Source organism: Mirounga angustirostris, unplaced genomic scaffold (assembly GCF_029215605.1).
Source record: "Mirounga angustirostris isolate CCGP_5_RB_7025 unplaced genomic scaffold, mMirAng1.0.hap1 SCAF_3, whole genome shotgun sequence".
Lineage (NCBI taxonomy): Eukaryota > Metazoa > Chordata > Mammalia > Carnivora > Phocidae > Mirounga > Mirounga angustirostris.
Window position 1 is genome coordinate 173,297,486 of NW_026991711.1, and position 19,111 is coordinate 173,316,596.

At 40.3% G+C, this 19,111-nt stretch overlaps 1 protein-coding gene across 1 annotated transcript in view; it reads left to right on the plus strand.

Annotated features, from left to right (window-relative positions):
• Window positions 1–16,282, plus strand: part of VWC2L (von Willebrand factor C domain containing 2 like) — a 147,972-nt gene extending 131,690 nt beyond the window's left edge. The window contains exon 3 of the mRNA XM_045868065.1: window positions 16,050–16,282. Coding sequence (XP_045724021.1) covers window positions 16,050–16,198 — 149 coding nt within the window. The 3' untranslated portion in view covers window positions 16,199–16,282. The remainder of the gene's footprint in view (window positions 1–16,049) is intronic.
• The last annotated feature ends 2,829 nt before the right edge of the window (window positions 16,283–19,111 follow it).

Genomic DNA, 19,111 nt, shown 5'->3' on the forward strand with positions numbered 1-19,111 from the left:
CTATTGACTTCCAATACATCTTCTTACATCACCCCTTAAGCCATTCATTCCCAGTCCTCTTCTCAGGCTTCCATTCCCTTACTCGTGACTTAAATGTTAGTTCCCTGGAGTTCAGCCAATAGTAACCTTCCCATTATTTATTCTCTCTCTTCCTAAGAGGCCAGTTCCACTGATTCAATCACCATTTATATCTTGAAAACTTCTGAATTGATGCTTCCAGTTCAAATATCTCCCTTGATATCTCAACCTTTATATCCCACTACTTACTCTGACCTTATTATTAGCAAAGACATTTAAAACTCAGTATTCTAGAACTGAACTCTGGACCTTTCCCCTAAACTTACCTATCCTGCCTTACTTCTCTCAGTGAAAGATACCACCTACTATCCCCACATCAGCAAGAACTATAAACATTTTATTTCCTCTTCCATACTACTTACATCCATATTGTATCAATTCTACTTTCTTTAGTAACACCCTGGCTTGTCCTCTCTTCTCCATTCCTATTGTCACTGGTTTGTTGTGGGTCTTTCTCATTTCTTTTTTTTTTTTAAAGAATTTATTTATTTAGGGGTGCCTGGGTGGCTCATTCGTTAAGTGTTTACTTCGGCTCAGGTCATGATCCCAGGGTCCTGGGATCGAGCCCCACATCGGGCTCCTGCTCGGCGGGAAGCCTGCTTCTCCCTCTCCCACTCCCCCTGCTTGTGTTCCCTCTCTTGCTGTGTCTCTATCAAATAAATAAAATCTTAAAAAAGAGAGAGAGAGAGAGAATTTATTTATTTATTTATTTATTGTGTGAGAGAGAGAGAGAGCATAAGCAGGGAGCAGGAGAGGGAGAAGCAGACTCCCTGCTGGGATCTATACCCTTCCTGGGACCCTAAGCCTCAGCTACATGGAATTCCTTACAATTTTTTTTTCAATGAATCATAACCCCTTCTTGCTCATTCCACTACCTTAGACTATCCTTTCCTATCTACCACTGCCACCCTGATTCTTCACCAGAATAGTTCCCAGTCATGCCACAAGATCAATTCAGTCTTCACATCTTCCAGGAAGCCTTTCTTGTCCTCAGTTTTGATTAGGTCCCATAACATCCTATTTCTGTGTACTCACCTCACTTCTGCTGAAGTGTAAGCTCTTTGAGAGTTTATGGGAATTGGTCTTATTATCACTGTATCCCTAGCAATTTGTATGTGGCCTTCAACAAATACTTTTGAAAAAATGAATAAATAAACTATCCTTAATAACTGATATCTGGCCATTGGCAATTCCTGGGAAGGCAGCAGATTTGGGGATATCTTTGAGATAAAACTGGCAATATTTGCACCTAACATGGACTATCTGGATCCTTCTTCTCTCCACCCTCCCCACTTCGAAATGTTTCCCCTAAATTCAAGGAAAAATCACTTGCACAGGCAAGAATAAAATCAAGATTTCTAGACTCCCAGTAGCAGGGGGTAGGGCGGTGGCAGGCAGGTCTTAAGTCTATAATTGTATTTTATTTATTTGCTTGTTAGTGATGAAACTATTTTCCTATTTTCAGAGAGCTCGATGGGCTCTTCGGTAATATTTTTTCCATATAAAACCTCAATAATTTTCCTACCTGGAAATAATTATTGGTGTCTAAAGCCCCTTTATGTTTATGATAAAAGGCCAGGGTCTCAAGCGTGATCTGAATGACCATACAAAATGTATTCTTGGAGACAAAATTGCAACCCTGAGCGTCTCAGTACATCAGCAATGCAGAGAGTTCCTTCTAAAGTTCAGTTTTGGAGGTTGTTTATTCTGCAGCAATTCAAGCTTGGGCCAAACTGATCGTTTTCCTGGCTTAAATTGCATTGCGGACCTCAAGGAAAAGAACATAAACAGCTGGCAAATTTATAGCCTTTAAATAAAATTGCCTTAACTTGAGGGGAATTCCCTTAATATTGCTTATGATTTTTTTCTCTCTCTTTTTAAGAACTTTCCCATTTCATAGGAGTTCAGAGCATGAAATGTGACACACAGGATGTGCTTCAGGCTAAAGTTCTCCTAAAACAATGACAATAACAACACAACAGTCTTCTTAATGTAAATCCCTTATGCATTGGATACCGCAAAGTACTGTTTAGAACCTGAAATGACAAATCTCAGATAACGTTATTTCACTTTCCATCAACACTGTAATTCTGTCAGCACAAATAGCCTACTATAATTTTAGGCCAGGAATCTATACCAGAAGGACTTCCAGGAAATACAAAATAACCTGGTTATTTTGGGAATAAGCTTCACTCCCTTCGTTCTCCAGCTTAATACCTTTGTCTACAATTTCAACCACCCTCTTGTTAATAAATCCCTTCTCCTTGCTCCTGTCCTCACATGCCTGCCCAAACCCCAAAGCTGGAGAATAGCTAACACTTCCAGGGTGCATACAATATGCTAACTATTCTCAGTACTTTGTGGGTATTAACTCACTTAATAATCACAACAATCCTAAGAGTGGGTACTCCTACTGCTCCCAATTCACAGATGAGGAAGCAGAGGCGCAGAGAGAATCAGTGACTTGCCCAAGGTCACAGGGGTATTCAGGGTTGACTGCCTGCCTGGGGCACTCATCCTCGATATTGGCGTGGTCCAGTGGGGACGATTACACAATCAAATTGGTACCATTACATGCGGTCACCATCCTCTTCTGGACCTTCCAACTGTTCAACAATTCCGTTATGCTTCCCTAGTCAGTCTTCTCTTTCTCCCCAAAGACTGCCTCAATCCTTATTTCCTCACCTTCTCCCTCCACTCAGCAGATTAGTGCCCCCTCCTACTTCCTAGAGGAAATAGAAATTATCACAGACACTCCTTCAGCCTCTTATTACCTATTACCATGGAAGAGGTTCCCCATCTGCTATCTAAGACAGAATTCCATACTCTCTGGCATTCTCAGAGATTCTGCTCTATCAAGGATTCTTCCCACCCCTCTGACCCTGATTTTTTATATTCAACCTCTCCCCCCCAACCCCGTTTCTTCTCCACACCATTTAAACATGTTTATCTCACTCATCTTAAACCCCGGCCTCACAGAGCTACTGGCTGGACTCCGTGTCTATATCCCCCCTCTCGCCCACCCGTTCCTCCAATCTTCGTTGGCCTGACTTTGGCCTTCACTACTCCACAGAGGTTGCTCTTGTGAGTCACCAATAACCTTGTCTCTGCCCACATACCAGCTGTCCTCTCCACTGCGGTTGAGACTGCTGTCACCTATCCTACCAGAAACATGTCCTTTCCTTTGCTTCTTTGATAACAGGTACCGCTCTTTTTTCTCCTTCCTCTTTGAAGACTTCGGAAGTCACCTTGGTTGGCTCCAACTCCTCTATCTGCTCCTTAAATGATGATGATGCCCTCGACTCTCTTCTTGTGCTACACCATGAGGTTTCCAGGGAAACCATGGCTACTCCCCTGGCTTCAATTACCATTCATTTACCAGACACCCCCAACTCTCTCTGCCCAGCACAGTCAGTTCTGTTCTGCTATTCATCTCCACTTAGATGATCTATGTGTACATAAGCTCAAATTTCCTAACATTAACTACATTCTCTTTGCCCTTCCCCCAGATTCTGTTTGTTCGTCAGCATTCTGTATCCTTACTTAAATCATCTTCTACTTTATTTCACGCATTTGGTCTACCACCAAATCATGTTGATTCCATCTCCTAAATACTGCTCAAATTCACTCTTTGCTCTCTATTGCCAGGGCCACCACCCTAGTCTAGAGCACGATTCTCTTTGCCTGGACTAATTCAAGAACTGATTAAATTGGTCTACTTTCTGCAACAGGGCCCTCACCTCTGCTCAACTCATTATCCACATTGAAGCCAGTGTATACTATTTAAAAAGTAAATCTGATGATGTCATGGTTTCGATTGCCCTTTAGACGCAATCCAAAATCCAAAATATAGTTCAAAAAAAAAAAAAACACACTAAGAACTAGCTCCTACCTATGTCTCTATTTTTTTCCTTGATCCTCCCTCTCATTGATTCTCTGCAGAATCTCAAATGCTTCCCTATGCGCCAAGCTTTTATTGCACTTAGGAGTTGTTCATGTGTCACTCCTTTGTCCCTTCCTCCCATTATCACCCATCACCTCCTTAAGGCACACTTCTCTGACTCCTAGACTAGATTAAATCCCCTTAGTAGGTGTACTCTTCACTTCATTTTTTCATAAACTTTATCCCATTATTTATATTCAAGATCTACTCATGCTATATGCATATAAGAAGGAAATGTCTACCTGGTGGACATTATATTTCTAGACTAAAATGTTTCCAGACTAGACTCTCATTATACTATTTATTTTTACTAATCTTGTCATCATTTCTGTGTCATAGTTATTAGCTATCTAGATGGACATTAAAGAAAATGTCACTTTGTTACTTCATTTACCAGTGGCATGTCTAATAATACATTGCTTTGAAAATCATGGAAATGTCAGTCGGGCATCTTTGGTCATATAACCCAATAATGAAATAATCTGCCCATCATCTTTTTTTCCAGTTGCAAGGCATTTTGTGTCTTCAAACATAGAGAATGAAAATGGAAAGTTTTCTCTTTACTTCCATTATGAAATGTGGTGTGTGTGTGTGTGTGTGTTGTGATGCTCTCTTTGTTGATAAGCATACCCCCCCACTATCTTACGCCCCTCTCCCCAACAAGGGTGTGACTTCCATTTTAGTGTGTTCACTCAAGCATATTATTTTAAGGAAATGAAAATAGGTTTGTGATTTTCAAAGATACTAAATTAGCTGTCAGAAGTAGAAAGTTTGTTGCGTAAAGAAATTTTATTCTTTTATATGAAAGTTGGACAAAACTGAGTAATACAAGCTTTTCTAACCTGTTTCTATCCCAAAGATAAATATATACTATTTTCTTTCCAGTGATAACCAACTTGGTTTTTTTGGAAAGTGAGGCATTAAACATCCAGAATGGTTCCAAATGCCAAGTTTCACACACGATTCTTTGATTCTCAAAGCTGTCATGTGGGTAAAAATCATACTTATCAAAGAAACACGATAATGACAGCTCAGAGGCTGTGCTGAAACTTGAAAGTAATTGAACCATTTAACCACCATTTACTTGCTCAAAATTTCTCCTCAGGAATGACCCCATGGCTAAAAGCCTATGTTCTTGTAGCGTGATGAATTCATTGCTTTTAGGATGAGCTCAGTCTATTTTGAGGCATCTTCCAAAATTCAGACTAATTATGCTATCTTCCTGGTGCCCAATAGTAACGTTTTTATCCAAGGTCTCCCTTATTCTAACGTAGTGGTTCTCAAATGTTAGCCTGCATCAAAATCACCTGAAATGTTTGTTAAAACACAGATTGTGGGTTCCATAGGCAGAGGTTCTGATTCAGCCGGCATCTGGCATGGCTGGAGAATTTGCATTTCAAAGATGTCCCCAATGATGCTGATGATCAAGGGCCCACACTGAGAATCCTTATCCTGAAAATATACCCTTTTCCACAACACCTAGCATTCTTTCCTACCAGATTTATGTAAATGATAGTTTCCTTTGGGCCATTACTAACACCTTGTGATCCTCTTGTAATTCCTCAATGCTGGTACTAATAGAAATATCATGAAAGCCACACGTGTCATTTTAGGTTTTCTAAATTTAATTTTAAATATAAACAACTTTATTTTTTTTTTAATTAGCCACTTTAGAAAAGTAAAAAAGGGATGAATTTTAATAATATATTTTATTGAACTCAATATACCCCCAAATATTTTCATCCAACAGGTAATCAACATAGTAAATATTAATGAGCTATTTTACTTGTTTTTTTTCTTATGTTCAAAGACATATTAAATCTTTGAAATCTGATTATTTCTTACACTTTCAGCACATCTCACTTTGGACTAGCCACATTTCCAGTGTCCCCTAGGCACACATGGCTAGTGGCTACTGTAATAAACAGCACAGCCATAAAACTTTTAGATTCAAGAAAATGAATATTGAGAGTTCTGCTTGGTCTACCCCTTTTTATGACTTTCACTACATTTCTTAACCTCTAAATGGGCCTGTCTGTTGCATTATCAATTTATAACAGGTTTTAAGGGGAAAAAAAGAACCATTACATCATTAAATGTACACATTGATTTTAAAATGCAATGTCAATGTAAGAATTCTCTGTTTTTATACATAAAACCATGATGCACTTGCACAGATCATGATGCACTTGCTTTTCTCCTGCCTCTTTGTCTTAGACATCTCCTTCCCCATCAGCAGTCCCTGCCTCTAGCAAGATAATCCATGTTAACAATGTAGTATTGGTACTTCTTTATTTTTCCTCTATTTGCATATAATCCTATACCAACATACAAACAGAAGCTTGTTTATCTACGTTTGTTTTATTAAAATAGGATTATATTGTACCCACCTCTCTGTATAATGCCTTTCTTATTCAAAAAGAACTCAAGAAAATCTCTGTAAATCAGCTGGAGGTTGTAATTCATTCTTTTTAATGGCCACTAAGGAATATGGAGCAGCTCACATAATTTATTCAATATGTCCATTATTAGCAGGCATTTATACTTATCTTGTTTTTGTTTTTAAGAAAAATGCTGTAAAAGATTGAATAGATGATAGACAGATGGAAGGACAGTGAGATAATTCAGCTATTTAGATATATATAGATATATATATAGATATCATTGCCTACTCTGTCTTTTACCATGCGATCTTTGTTATCCTTTAACTTAGACTTTCTCCCACCATATCCGGGTCCTTTCTTTCCAACAAACAAAACCAGTTATCATTAGCAGTCCAAACAGACCATTTTAAATCATTTTTCTAATGAATCCTTCCAGAGTCAACAGCTCGCTCAAACTAATAGATCTCTCCTAATTCTCCCCAGTGATGCTCTTTATTCAGGTGTTCTTTTCATCTGTCTAACTTCCTGGTAAATAGTACACAAGCCTGGGGAAAATCTATGTAGAAATGATTTTATTTTTGTATGCTCACTTACTTCGCAAAAAAAAAATATATATATATGTATATATATATTATTTGGCATTAATAAGATTAATTTCTTCACTGATGTTCTAATTTTTTTTAATTAGGCTAACAATCAAAGGTCCTGGAATTCATAACCCACCCAAAGTAGCCTAGATTGTAACTCAGGTAATAATAATAATTAGCATGATAAACAAATAGCAACATTTATTGAGTATTAGTATGTGACAGGCACCGTTCTGAGTAGTTTACATGTATTAATTCATTTGTTTTTTCAAAATCTCCGTAAGATAGGTACACTCATTTCAGTATTGTTCCCACTTTACAGCTGGGGACCCTGAAGATCATACCTCCAGTAAATGGCAGAAATGGGATTGAAACATAGAGGGTATGACTCGAGGCCTAATCTCCTTACCTGGTAAATAAATAAGTAGTAAATCACCTCATCTCCTCTCTCTTTGAACCTCAGTGCCCTCACCTGTCAAATGGATACACTAACCTCAGTTCCTCCTAACTTTAGGACTGCTGAGAAGAAATATGAAACTTATCTGAAAACCACTGAATGCTCTAACAAGGGGAGGGAGTCTTATTGCAGCTTGGAAAATTGAGGAGGACTATTTCATCATTTGAAGCAAAAACTGAGCAGATAAAATGTCTTATACAATAGCAAATTAAGCCATGTTCTGACCATACATCCTTCTGAAGGTGAGCCTGGACATGTATGTCCCACTAATACAGGATGTGAACTAAGCCTGATTCCCCCAGCCTGCTGATGCACCCAAAATGAGAGAGCAGCCAACCTTCGCCCTATTGTGTAGCTTTACCACATCCTTCCTCTCTCCGCTCTGCTCCTTGCATTTTACTTAATTGGAGCACCAGGCTATAAATCTTACATACGTAAGGGCCAGAAAACTCTCCGGAGCTCTCACACTGAAATTTGTGTGGGAGTTCAGCGATATTGAATTTTCAAATAAAATGATTAATAGGCACCTCTAGGGCAGCCTCAGAGAAAACAATCCTTCCTGAATCTTGCCACCTTAATCTGAGGAAGCTTTTTGTTCTAAGGTTTAATAAAATGGCTGGAAAGTAACGTAGGGCTGGGTGACTAAAAGCAGGCAGAGAGAGGCACTGCGTTCTCCAGGCTGGAAACTCCCTTCAGTGACTAACTGCTCTCTGTCCAGGCCTCACCGGGCTACTGGGACATGATACTGGGGAAGTTTCAGTCACTTAAATTTTAACTGCAATCAGCTCCCGTTACTATTTTTCTTAAGAAACATTTTCTCCAAGATTGTAATAGTTGGAAATGGGTGTATACCTGATCAGAAAGCCTATTTTCTTTTCCATAGCATAATAACATCTATCAGACTTCATGAAGCAGAGAATTAAAATCAGTTAAAAGGAAGAACATAATCCAATCCAATTCTATCCACAGACTGAGACCTACAAGCCTACTATTTGCTGAAACGCTGATTTAGATGCCCTGCCAAAGAAATATAGAATGTTTATGGCCTCACACAATAGGAATCTGCCTCATTTATGCAGCAGGAAGATCATTTACAACCAATTTCTAAAAGACACCGAGCGTCAATAATAAATTTTCAAATCAAGGCCAGAAATTGCAATACTCAAAAAGGGACCATTAAGCAATATGAAGTTGTTGTCAGAAGGAGGATTTTCAGGGGTGCCATACCAATTTAAAATCCAGAAGCATCTATAAAGTGGTCATGACCAGCCTGGTTTTCCTAGTCTCTGGGAAGGAGGAGGCTCGGTGGTAAAGAGGATCTGGGTTGACAAGCAACAAGGACAGGGCATCTCCTACTGAGATGTGTCAGTGCCAGCCTGGCTGCCCTCCAAGATGATCGCTAGAACCATACTGCCTCCTCAGCCAGATCTGCTGCTCGGGAGCAATTCCCACTTCGCAGTTATGGAGAAGAGGTTGAATAAAGCTGCTGGAGGGGCTGCTTCTCTGCTCCAGATCTTCCCCTTTACATTCACCCTTTTGCCTATTTACCCCTTTACACACACACACACACACACACACACACACACACACTTCTACCCAGCCCCCCTCCAACGAAAAACAGGAATTTAAATATACTAGCCTTTTCTCTCTGATATGTCCCACAACATCCAAATGCTATTAAAACTTGGAGGAAATGAAAAGTAGCTCCTACTCACAGAAAAGACTGACTTCTGGGATGGAGCACAGCAATGTGGCTGTGCATCCCAGTTCCATCCCTTAACAGATGTGTGGCTTTCTCAAAGTCACTTGAAACATTTCTAGGTCTCATTGACTCTCTTATAAAACAAACAAAATAGTACTTCATGTGAGGAAGAAATAAGGCCATTCATAAAAATTCTTAAGAAGAATTCAAAAAAGTATTAACTGAATGCAGTCACGTCACCTGGATCTGGATTTTGTCCAAGTTCCCTGTGACAGAAAGCTGGGAGTCAGGAACAGGAGAGTGTTCGATTCTGACTGACATTGGAGGAAATAACAGTACACAGAAAGAAAGACTCCTCAAGGAAAGTAGTCAGCCAGGGGTCAGAATAGGGGAGCTGAAATGTAAGCTCTCCTGCTGTGTGTTCTCTGCCTTTTGTCAAGTCCCTTAATCTCTCCAAGCCTTACTTCCCTCACCTATGCAATGGGATTTATGATAACCACCTTAGAGCATTAGGGTGAATATGAAATAAGAAAACATATATAAACACACTCTGTAAACTATAAAGAATTTTCCCACTCTTGGTCTGGCCCTCAACTACATAATCTTGTTTACTTTCTTCAGGGACTGACTTAAAACGGCCATGTTTGTTTTTGTGCTTTGTATTGGATTCACCCCCACTAGATTATCAACTCCTGAAGGCAGAAACATTGTCTTATTAACACTTATATCACTCAGGTTTAGAGCAATCTTGGTCTGAATATTTATTTTGTGTTCTGAGTGCTAGACAAGCATACTGGCAGTCAGCCCAGAAAAAAACCTGATGCGGGTGAAGTTTGCCCTCACTATCTCTCCTCATCCTTCTTAGCATCGGAAATAAACAACTGCTTCTTTCCTATGACTGGGGAATCTTCTAGGCAGAAAGAAAGCCTATCTCTCCCCAGAGAAGTTACAACTACCAGGTATTTGTGTTCCAGTTTCCCTTGCAGCTAGGGGAGCAGGCACTTGACTAACCTCTATCCCCAGACTCATCTGCTGTAGACTTTGACCTGTAAACTAGTAAATCCAAGATGCATAGGACACTGTCTCCATTCTGGCAACACTAGGAAGAGAGGCCTCTGTGCCGATGGTTCCAGCAGCAGCATCCAGGGTCCTGGGTTGGTGATACTGAGAGAGCAAGCTGCTTTATCAGCACCCAAGGTATACTTTTACTGGGTCAGATCTGTAGCATGAGTTTGGCCCTTGCTCCTGATTGTATTACCTCCAAGCTTTGTTCTTTTTGGTATTCTGGATATTCTCTACATAAAACTTCCTTTAATTAGTGTATTTTAAGCTTAAATTATCTAGACATGGTTTTGTTGTTTGACTGATAGGATCCTCCTCTTCCCTCAAGCAGCCCAGGATCTCCATCCGATTGCACATGATCCTGGTCACTCGTACTAAGCTGTCTTACTAGAAATTAAATCCAGCCCTTCTCCTTCCCCCCAGAACAAACTGCACATTTCCTGGAGCATTTTCCCTTAGGGCCTTACTTTGTATAGGAATAATATGATCAATTAACTTAAGCCAATGTGTTAATTGCTGACACTAATTTAATATTACCCCAGCATCTTAGCAGATACTTTTAATGTGTCAAAGCAAAGGAGAAAGGAATGTGTTTTTACCATCACCCAGTGCCAGGGCCTGGGAGCATTCTACTTTTTGTCTGCAATCTCCAAGGTCTTGCCTCCATGAAGACATATCATGTCTTGTCCAACCACGGGTGCCCCATGGACCAACCATACAAGGACACTGGTGCAGTTTATTGAATCAGTGATTTACTTCATGATTATACATGTATACATGCACATGCGGGTGGATGCGCACACACACACACACACACACACACCGCTACTTAAAATGCTTCAATGGCTTTCCATTGGCAAAATAACGTCAACAAGATCATAAAATTCCTGAATACTTAATAATTGGCTCTTGCAAGCCAATATGAGCCACCAGCTCCAGCACACCACCATTCTCCCAATGACTTCTTACTACATACATCACTCTAACCCCATGGCTTTTTCTGCTTCCTCAGTGAGTCACATCCTCACCTCTCCCCCCCCCCACACACAAATCTTTCCATGGACCCATAGGTCAAGTTCTCTGTTACGACCTCCCACAACTCTGAGATCCTCTCCTTCCCAACCTTATTTCAGATCATGCATTTGTTCCTCCATGCAACCAATGTGATGTTTAACATCATAAGCAAGCATGGATCTGTAGGAGATGTGATCAGAGTAGCTATAGATTTCCTTTTCTATGTAGTTTCTATGTACCCTATAATGCAGGAAATTTCAGGGCTTAGCCAAAAAGAGAACTTTAGTGGCTGAGCAAATCTGCTCAGTTCTTACAACCACAAATATGACAGAATCTATTTTCTCCTGGTTTCTTCGATTACTGAAGCTGGAAGAGATCACTCCAAATGCTTTCTTTCCCTCTGATCCCCATACTCTATGCAGATGCTTCATAAGCTCACCGGAGAAGCTCTGCTTTTATATATTTCATATATTGCTCTCCCTTAGAAGATTTATTTTGAATAATTTCAATATGGAAAAGAAAATGTTTACAAACCAGTTTTTATTGTATAAGTGTGCAAATTAAGTACTTACAGAAGTACAGAATAATAGAGAAAATTATGTTTCATGGAATTTTTTTTATGTATAAGTATCCCTAATCTGCTTTTCGTTCTTCCCTCCTTGCTCCAACTCCCAGTAAATATTTGAATTGCCTTTCCAGTTTTATTGCATTTCCAAAAATATGAATCCTTCCTGAGACTAGACCATATGGGGACCCATTAGTATTTGGGTTACACAGTGCTTGCTTAAGGTCACATAGATAATCACAGAACCATGACTTGAACAAGGACTCCTGAGTCACAGTTCACTTTCATTCTGCTTCTCAGTTGATATACTTCTAGTACCACTGGGAATTTTGCTGCTTCCCAAAGGAAAACCAAAGCCTCGCTATCCAAGCATCTTCTCCATGGGAAATTTCTTTTAGTGGTTAATTTTTGTTTTCTGGAGACTGTAAGATTACACAGTATAAAACCAACAAATCTGATAAAGATCTATAGAAAAACAGTCTCACCTCTATTTAGCCATCAAGTTTCTTAACTCAGCATGCATCCTCAATTCTAAACCCAACTGGACTTCTAAATTCTGATCAGAAGCTCAGGATCTGGGCAATGGAAGCCAGCAATGAGCTCCTAGGCATCTGCCTCTTTTTTGGACAATTAAAAGCATTCTATAGATCAGAGAAATTTGAGTTCATATCCCATTGATGCCACTTACTAGACATGTGATCTCAGGCAAGTTATTTTCTATCTCTGGGGCTCAGAGATAGCCATGTAAACCATGTAAGGTACACTAAGGGTAAGAATGTGCACCTTACATGGCTAATTGGAAAGATTAAATGAGACATATCCTTGGCATGAAGTGCTCAAGAAATTATTGTTATGTTACTATTAATTGACAAATATTTCTATACCAACATTACTAGGACTAAGCCTGATATATATGTAAGGTGTGATCTTTTAGTTCAGGAAATAATTTTGCTTCCATTATATAACTAGCTAGTTCATACTATTTAATCTAGTTAAAGATATACTGAGATTTTAATATGTGCCAAATACAGTATTAGGCTTGGGCCATGAATAATGACAGATATTCAGTTCTTATTTTTAAGGAGCTGACAATTTCAAACATACCTGACAGATGACACCTCCTGTGTTCTTAAAGATGTCTAAGAGAGGAGATCTCACCACACAGCTGGCTACTCATTTCTCATTTCTCTGAGCGATCCCTGTGTGTGTGTCTGTGTGTGTGTCTGTGTGTGTGTGTGTGTTTCCAATTCCTTGAGAATCGATGTATCTCCATCTCCTCTTATTTTAGGTGTCAAAAGAAAGAACAGTTGGTGACTATTCTTCACATAATAAGCCTTAATTCCCTGAGAGTTATTGAGTTATTCCTGTCTTCTCTCTCAAGATTAAATAATTCCAACCCCTTTAACCTTTTCTCACAAGTCCTCTTTGCCAGCCTTCAGTTTAATCATTTCACTGTTCCCCTCTGGAATCTCTCCAAGTCTTCTTCACTAGATATGTTGTTTTTGCCATTGAGTTTACTCTTCTAAGCAACTTATTCTTCCACACAAACCAAGACAAAAATAAAGCATCTCCCAAAGAAAATAAAGAGAATAGATAAAAGAAGAAGCTCACATAGCACACTCATACACATGAAGCCCAAGTAACATTTGCTGTTACTCTTAAGGAGGAAAGGACCAAACCAGAACAGTTTCTAAATAGTGCCAACCATTCTGCTTGACAATTATCTAAATTGCTTTTAAGAAGGTAAGACTATTAACCAAAAACTTGAGGCTTTAGTGACACCTGAAATTCTCAGAAGGGTGCTAATAAAATTACTGTTAATGAGATCAAACAGGAATTTTGGATTCTGTAAAATACCTCTTACCGCCAAGTCGGCCATTGAGGTGGTTATGTTATTTATAGGCAGTGACTTTGTTCAGTCCTGGCAAAGTGCAAAGGATCTTTCTTTGCATTCTGTCAATCCATATAAATTAATATTTTCTGAGCTGAGAAAGCAGCGAATTCTAAGGTGCTCTTAAGAAATGATTTAGAGAGGCTGATCAAATACACACTGATCATAGTATGACACCAACACATGCAGAAAGGAGCAAATAGGAAAATTAGAGCTCTAATAAAATCTCTCTCTCAAGACATGCACAGTGACTTGTCAGAGATCGTTCACAAAGATCCTTCCCTACTTTTTTCTCTTATTGTGCTATGGAGATGAACCTGCCCCCTGTAGTCAGCAGAATGCCCCTGCTTACACACATACACACCCACTTAAGATTCTGCTGACAAGTTTCCAAATCCCCTCAAGAAACTGAGAAAACTCTTCAGTAGATCACATTCTGCCTGTTTCAGGGACTTCTTTGTTTTGGAACCACTATTTAGAAACAATTTGTTTTTTCTTTCCCCACCTGTTAAGGGAAAAAGTATACAATTGGGTGAAGAGAGTTAATTAGAAGTGAGGAGGTAGAGAGAGAAACTACGGCTTCCTCTGGGGTGGCTCCAGGCAAACAGGTGGTAGTGGTCATTGTGTTTGATTTCTGAAGCTAGTTTGGCTCTGTCCAGATCCTGGCTGGCCTAGAACTGGCTGGGCTGAGAGAGGTCTGTCAAAAACAGCCATGAGACAACCAACTACATTCTGAAAAAGCCTCCTTGCCAAGTTCTCTGCAGATTCCCTCTCTTCTGGGTCCAGAACAAATTAATGATTTCATGTGGAATCTTCCCAGGGAGGTGTAGCCCCAAAGACCGTTCAACCTATCAATCAATGACTTAAATTCTAAAACAGTGATCTTAAATAATCCGCAGTTAGGATGGCCAGGAGCTTATAACCATAGCATCATAATGAGAAGCACCATCCTGGGTGAAAGCAGACAGTTTGCTAGCTGTTTAATTGCCAATGATGACCCATTATATCCCTCTTACTCTCGCTGGTTGGTTCTCCATGAGAACAAGGCACAGGTACACACCCTGGGAGGTTTGACCACCAGATGAAGGAAAGGCATAGGATACAAAGGCCACTGGCAAGTGTATCCACAACTGAAGTCTGGGAGCTCTAAAACAATGGATGATTAAAGCCCTCGCATATTAAATAGATTTGTGTGGATGCATTATAACTTCATAGTTGCCATTTTTATACAAGATTTCAATTATGAAGTGGAACTACAAATCACCCTTGATTTCATTTATTTGGTGGTAAAGATAATCTAGTAAATTCTTATCAAGCAGTAGGAAAGTGAAAGTAGTGCACTGATATTGATGTATGCTACTTTGTAGTGGTTATGGAAAGTGGCCTCTCTTTATCCAAATGTGTACTTCGGAGACTTACACCAAATTGTTTCAAAGAAAGAGCAATTTGCACCACCCCACTGCACCTTGGGAAGCAATTTTTGTTCCATTCGATTTTGAGAAATAATATCACCAATACCGAATATTGGCATTTGCAGACTGGGAAGAAGGGAAAGTAAGGGAAAGGAGAGAAAGAGAAGTGAAAAACTAAGATTGGTGAACTTTAAAAATATCCATCTATACTGAGCAGGTGACATTTTCAGTAAAGCTTTTCTGAATCTGAAAAAGTAAAATAAAATTCCTGATGACTTTCAAAAGCCAACCATTTAGGTCATTCTTAAAAAAAAAAAAATAGATAGCCAGCAGATTAAAGGAGCTCCATTTATAAAAATCAAATGAACCTCTAACAAAGCTTGTTTGGGACATGAATAAATCATCTGGCCATGAATTATTTATTGTTATCAAGAAACAAGCTGGGGATTCCAGGAACTGGGCTTTGGGGAGGTGCTGAAGCCAGGCAATGAGCGAGTTCATTGTCACCTACCCCCCCCCCACGGGAAGTGAGAGGACAGGCCATGGGGTACCATCATCTGATGCAGACCACGCTAGACCCCCACGTGAGTTTCGGAGGATGCTTCAACAGCATTTACACCCCAGAGGATAAAGCAAATAGAGTTTGATCCATAGAATCATACTTTAGAAAACTGCAAGTACTCGGTAACAGATAAGATTTTTTGAGCACTGGATCTTTAAAAAAAAAAAAAATACACATAGGGAATATGAGCTGTGTGCAAAAGAGCAGAGGTTGAAGGTTTACATTTAAAGGAGATGGCTAGAAAATACCTTAGTAATAAACTGTGGAGAGAAGTAGTCTGACCTACTCATTCCCGGCTTTGGGGGTTGGCTTTTTTACTGGGGTTGGGGAGGGAAGAGAAAAAGGGAGCCTCTGAGATTTAATCAACTAATCAACGTATATGTGTGTTCCAGGTCCAAACTGCTTTGCAGGAACGACAATAATCCCGGCTGGCATTGAAGTGAAAGTGGATGAATGTAACATCTGTCACTGTCACAACGGGGACTGGTGGAAGCCTGCTCAGTGTTCAAAACGCGAATGCCAAGGCAAGCAGACTGTGTAGGACAAATTCCCAACCGAGGAGGAGTTCTTAGGAGAGGATGCTATGGATTCTACACTGCACATGTTTGAAACAAAACAAAACAAAACAAACACACTCCAGCCAGCTACAACAGGGTCACCAGCAAAACCTTTTAGGGTTGACAAAAGTGAATATTTTACTAAGAGGAAATTTCTCTCTTTCTCTCTTGCTATATAAAATATATATAGTATATAGCTATCGAAACCGCTTTTGTAATTATCCATGCTTGATGGTGACTTGACCACTGGATTTCTGAAACTAAAAGGAAGAAACAGCCTTGTACGGGCTCCTTCTCTGGTGACACCTCTAGCCTGCCAGCTCATCGTCCACCGACTTGCTTCATTTTTACTCTTCTGTACATCATCACCCATGGCATTTTTCTCTTGTAGAATTTCTTTTTCATATTTAGAGTCTAAGGGGCCAGAATTGACTGCACAGTTAAGTTTGGAGTGGTGTCATATAAGCTTTAGTAGAGGAATATCAGGGGTGAGGACCCTTCCTGGCCAGGAAGATGCAAATGCATCCAACCCATCACTCCCCTCGGGGGAAACACGCCCTGCAGGGCTCAGAAAACAAGGGGTACATACAGCTGGACCCACTGTTGGGGCAGCGCGGGGAGCTGGTGCTTGGTGCAGTATGCAGAAGGTCACAATTTAATTCTTACAAACCACACATTTCAGACACAAAACCTTGAAACTGCCAATCAAAAACTAATACGTGAAGAACACCACGAGCTTGACTATAGCATCCAAAGGGAGCCAGGAATTCACAATTGTAGCATTAATCACCCGACTTTCTCATGATGCCAAATTTTGGTTCGGTTTGTAACTCAACACTCTACACCCACTCTGTCACCTGGCATTCTCCATACCAGAACCAGGGTGAGTAGGCCCACTGTGAATCTGAATCCTTCTGGAAATTCCTGGCTTTTGAGTTCAGATTTGGCTGAAAGCCAGGAGTACCCACAGGCAGTCTTTATGGTTTGGGACTGTGTTTGCCATGTTTTAGTAATGACCACTCAGCCCTAGGTCTAACACACAGATTCAGGACACTCTTTCCACCTCAAGTGCTGATTTAAATTAAAGATTAGGGTAGAGTGAGTCTTGCACAATACAATTCCATTTGTTGAACATTTTTTAAAATGTATATATTAGATACTGAACAATTAAAGTGAACCTTTGAAGCGTCTCAAGGTTGCCCTGGTAATGCTGCTCGTATAGTGACAAAACAAATAAAATACACAGGGTATCTGGATGCCACCTCTAGTCAAGTGCATATTTGGCCATTCTTGAAATCACATGGCATAGTTAGCTGCTTATCCTGCTCTCCTGTCTTGAAAACCCTGGCGCAGATCTGGCAGGGTCCTTGAGGAAACTTTAAGGTTGTCTTCATTCCCGGTGTTCTTTCCTTTTCCACTCCCAGCCCAGCCTGGGCTTTGCCGTAGCTCTCGTGGAGTGCCGCATTCCAGAACAAGGTTTCTCAAGCTGAATTCTGTCGACGTTTTGGGCCAGATGATTCACTGTAGGGGGGCGGCGGGGAGGGGGCTGTCTGGCACATCTTTTAGGATGTTTAACAACATTGTTGGCCTCTATCCACTAAATGCCAACAGCAACACCCTCGTTGTAACAACAGATTGTCTCCAGACCATGCCAAATGTCCCCAAGGAGTAGGGAGGGGACAAAATGTCGCCTGCTTGAGAATCCGTGATTTAGAATAATCAGTCCAGGGTGGTTTCTGCCAGGGTGGCACACTGAGTAAGCTCTGGCTGAGCCCGTGGCTTTGATGAGCCTCTAAGCCCTTTGGGACATGTGCAATCAGCAGCCCCAAGGGAGCGAGGTCAGTCTTCTCCCAGTGGATTGATGCATCTGTTGCCATAGGTCCAACCCTCAAGACACACTTATTTAGTCTCATCAACTGGGTTTTCATTTAAAATGGTCAGCCTCTCCTCCCTGGAGGCTCTTCCAGTCTTCAAGAAAGAGTTGTCATTTCCAAAATTAACGTGTTGACGCATTGGACCTGACAATTCTCACATACACTGCACTTGTGTATGATGGGGCCATGCCGGCCCCACCCGAGGAAGAACATCACGCCGCCTTCCCTTAGAACACCAATTTGCAGCAAGGTTGGTGCCTTTTGTTGCCACCATGGATACATCATATAGACAGTCATGAATCATTCATGAACAATCCTGCATGATTTACTCCTGCACTCCAAAGTAAAGGCATTCCGTACTTCAGATTGTGTCTAGACAGAGATGTATTATAGAGCTTTCTTTGCCCTGAGGTTGCCTGGTGCCAGCTTCGAAAAATCCACACTCTTGAAAAGAAAGAATAATAATAAATGACAGGAATAAGGTTTGAAACCCAGAAAATATCATTAATAGACCCATGTAGCATAGTACCCTATCTATTATTAAGGAGTTACTATGTCCTTTTTAGGAAACAGAGAGTGCAACTGGGGATCCAGGGTTCAAACAATTTGCATCAAAGTCTTGGCACAGTGATAGTTGCAGCAAGAACTTACTAGAATGGAGTGTAATCTCCATCAAGAAGCTCTTTTCAGAGAGTTTGCTGAATGAAGGCGGCTCTGTGGTCTCTGTTACCAGCCAGAGAGAGGGATTTTTTTTTTTTTATTGCTGTTGTTGGATTTTCTTTTTCCTCTGAGTTTCACTACAAGCTGTTTCCTTTAAGACATTGTAGCACTGACATTTTTCTCCCTTTAGGGAGAGATGAATCTATACTGTGACAGAATTTCTCATAAACCGATAAACATTTTACAATTTCCTTCTACCCAGGTCATTGAGAAATTCTTTCCAAACTCTGAACAACAGAGTTCTGGTCTCATCTGTTTTGCTTTGTTTTCTTTTTCTCTTTTGAAGGCTTTGTTTGCAGTCCC